Consider the following 3,830-nt stretch of genomic DNA (forward strand, 5'->3'; position numbering starts at 1 on the left):
GAGCAAATGATTTGCCACTAAATTCTTGTACCGCAAATAATTATTACTTTCATATAAAAAACACCAATTTCAATCACACACAGACACATGTACTAATAAACACAAGGTTAAAATCGAGAGTCAATTCCTCCTAGCGTCACAACAATTTTTAGACTTTGAAGCATTCTTTCCTTACTAAATATTGCTAAAAAATGCACTGAGTACAAAACAATTTTGCAAATACTTAAAGCAAACCGCAAAGATGAGTGCAAATCGAAGGCTTAAAGGTATTGGGTTTCACGTAATTTTAACTGCAAAGTATGGATCTATAATAGAGATTCTATATGCATATGTATGTCGTATACCCGAGTCCAAATTTTGCTCCACTCATTCCCAACAAAAATTTCTTTTCAACTCTACAATTCTCGCTCTTATTGCAACACACAAAGTCTTCATATAACTTAGTGGAGACTTTACTCTCATCAAAAATGAGAAGAGTTTGAAAAGGTGGTGCTGCCACGATCCAAAGGAAATGAAGTAGTTAAAACGTAGCAGTGCTGCTATGCGCCTTGCACTCCGCTTCACATTCGAGTTTTGTACACAGCGGTGAACGGACGAGTTTTCCGAGGCCATATTATACAAACAAAGTCAGTGCCTTACGTGAATAAAATCATATATATGCCTATACCTCAACTTAAATAAAAGCATCATATAAAACAATTTCTAAAGTGCTTAAAAAGGTAAAAAAAAATTGTGATATATGTATATGTATGATTGTGCGCGTTCTATTACTAAAATTCTTTAATCAAACTCTTATGTATGTGCATATGTACTATGCGTGTAATATAATTCATCACGAATTGTTTAAATACTTCTGAAGTGCACTTAAAATGTGTGGTATTCGCTAAAAAGCTTTGGATATAATCGATTAATGCGATACTAATTGAAACGACTAGACTGCAAATGCGCATGCGCAGTCACGCGGACTAAACAACCACTTGCGGACGTAATGCAATACGGGCAGCAGCGCCACTCGAACACCACTTGATGCCACTCTACATTTAAATGGAATAAAACGTACGGAAATAGCGCGCGCGTTTTAAAGGTCGCAAATTCTATTTCGAAAAATATGGCAGAGCACAAAAGAAAGCAAAAAATCGCAAAAGCAGTCGCCTTTTTAATTCCTGTTTTCCAATTGAGACGAAAATCTGCAATGGCAGCAACACATTCTCATACTCCGCGAATACCAGCACATGCGCTAAAAGACAGCAATTGGAGTGGCCAAACTGCTTTACTTGCAAAAAAAATTCAAAGTTAAATCATTTGTAAACCTGATTTTCATTGCCTTTTCCTTGAGCGCTTTGTTTATTCAATGTTCCTTTACGAATATAAATGCATACATAATTCGCTTTCATTGCGCAGCTGGAATCCCGACTGGCAGAGGCGACTGCTGGATCCTTAAACGCCGTCAAGAGTGAAATTAGAATACATAATTTGAAAAAAAACGTTTTGCGTACGGTAAATTAAACTGAAGTGAGAACTGAATGAATGCACACGGGTGCCAATTTTTTCTTTTTTTTTTGTTTTACTCGATAACATACCCATTTTTTAAAACTAACATTTTACACTGTCAATTAATTAGTTGTTATTCTTTCTTTACAGATATTCAACTAAATTTCTATAAACAATGCTTAAGTGGGCAGTTAACACACCGCGACTCTCCTATCTTACAGTGGAGGATTCAAAAGCAAATACCGAAAATTTGCAGCTCAAACCTTTAAGCGCCTTATCCCCAGAGAAGCTCAACACTCCTAATGAAATGATTTCCACCCAAACACAAACGCTCTCCGTCAAACGGCATAGGCTAAAACGGAAATCTTCTAATATTTACCTTTCACGTCGTTTACAAAACTGGTTGGATAAGGAAAATCAAGTGACATCTACTCCACTTCACTCAAGCTCAAAGATATATAACAAAAGCGGTCCTGTACGTCGACTTAACAGTTTCAAAGACTTATCCAACATCATACCTTATGAGAATGCTGTCTCCAGCAATCCCCCAAACCCAATCTTATCACAGTTTAACGCACCAAGTCAGAGTTTAGATAATGATATATTAACAAAGCACAATCCTGTCAACTATGCTACTACACTGCCTACTCTCGAAGTAGAATACTCGCCATGCGGCCTAGTTCCCGGACCGATTCTGGCATTGCGCGGTTTGGGTATTGCTGATAGATACTTTGACCACCCTCGATATCTGCCACATAATAAGAGCGATGAAACTATAGTACAAACAAAACCAACCATTAATATAACTAATTCTACGTTTCAAAGTCAAAGGCATACACGACGATCTTTGAACAGCATACGCGATGATACTGCATCATTGAGCTCTTCCAAAATGGGTGATCAAACTCTGGAACGTATGATAGACGCGATACTGGAGAGCACAAGAAAGGAAAAGAAGCCTATGAAGTTTGCCAGGCAATCAAATAACCAGCAGTGCATGGTAATGTCACCCACATATACACCTGCAGAAGATCCCGCCAACGATTTAAGTGAATTTTGGATTGAGACACAAAATGAAGAGCCGCTTTTACAAACAATGCCAAAAAAGCGACGTCCTCTACCAGCTAGTGTTACTTCTATATGCAACGAGCGAGAGGTTCGGTCTCCACATCGGACAAGCAACCGTAAACGTAATATTTTCCACTTGCACCGACAGCGAGCAGTGCGTAGAAAACGGAAAACGCCTAAGGAGAGCGTTAAACAATATACACATAAAATAGGTGAGCCAACATCGACAAACAAAGAACTAACAGAATCGGGCGAGCATAATTGTAAACGAATTGATAATTCAAGCCCTGATAGTGGTCACAATTCCTTCAGTGAATTGGATGACAACTCCATCATGCTAGAGAGTAATTCCTTAGCGATCGTCAGCCCGCTCGAGAACTCTGACCTGCGTGCTTTAGATTCTACAAAACGGCGCCTTAGCTTTTCAAATCAGACGTCAATCGTATAGTATACGTATGCATAACAATACATTCATACGTTTTAAGGATTCCCGTTATAATTTGTTGCATCTTCTGTTTATTTCTCGATATCACTTTTTTTAACAATTTATTGTCGAATAAAACCGTAATCTTTTGTAGCTAATATTGTTTTAATTTTTCTCGGCAACTACCGGTAGAGCCCATAGTATGGCCATTTCTGCCCGTTTAACAATAATTCAATACTGTAAACATTTCACTATCTACGCGAACTTACTGCCACTTATAAGCCCTTTACGCGGGGTAGTTCCGTTAAGCGGGCATAGTAATGCATTACTATTCTGCGGGTAAAGGGCTCGCAAGTGGTTACAAACCATGACTAAATTATGCGTAAATTTAAAGAAAGGACAGTATTTGAAATTGGACCCCGGGTGGTGTCATATGAAAATTACCAGCAAATACGCCGACGCCGGTGATTAAACCATACGTAAATGTCTGAGGGCCTGGGAAACATGTATAACTATTTCGCAAAACTAACGTCATTGACGAACAGCTGCCGTTATGGTATTCGACACCATTTCCGCTTCAAGTAGTCTCAAACATTTTGGCTTTTTAGTAAGAAGGAAAGTACCTGCTTACAAACTACTACATATGCAAACAAAAACCTACTCCGCTACAAGTGCATATGTTTCCCACTCGTGCACTAAAATAACACAGTTATAAACATGCCGTTAAAATTGTAATGGGATCAGTACCAATACACTACACCTAGCGCTGCTTACGTAAACATATGTTTTCTGTACAAGTTTGTGGTCTAATCAATTCTTTAACACATTATACACACACATATGTGTA

General features: G+C 38.3%; 1 protein-coding gene across 2 annotated transcripts; it reads left to right on the plus strand.

Annotated features, from left to right (window-relative positions):
- Positions 1-560: 560 nt before the first annotated feature.
- Positions 561-3,116, plus strand: LOC108975640. Of its 2 annotated transcripts, none has more exons than XM_018944285.1 (2): positions 561-719; positions 1,642-3,116. In XM_018944285.1, exon 2 carries the CDS (start codon positions 1,667-1,669, stop codon positions 3,005-3,007), a length of 1,341 nt encoding a protein of 446 aa, XP_018799830.1. In that variant the 5' UTR covers positions 561-719; positions 1,642-1,666; the 3' UTR covers positions 3,008-3,116. The 2 variants fall into 2 exon arrangements, with proteins under 2 accessions (XP_018799830.1, XP_018799831.1); XM_018944286.1 differs by lacking the exon at positions 561-719 and adding an exon at positions 1,427-1,512.
- The last annotated feature ends 714 nt before the right edge of the window (positions 3,117-3,830 follow it).

This window comes from Bactrocera latifrons, unplaced genomic scaffold, assembly GCF_001853355.1.
Source record: "Bactrocera latifrons isolate USDA-ARS-PBARC rearing strain unplaced genomic scaffold, ASM185335v1 scaffold_68, whole genome shotgun sequence".
Classification (NCBI taxonomy): Eukaryota; Metazoa; Arthropoda; class Insecta; order Diptera; family Tephritidae; genus Bactrocera; species Bactrocera latifrons.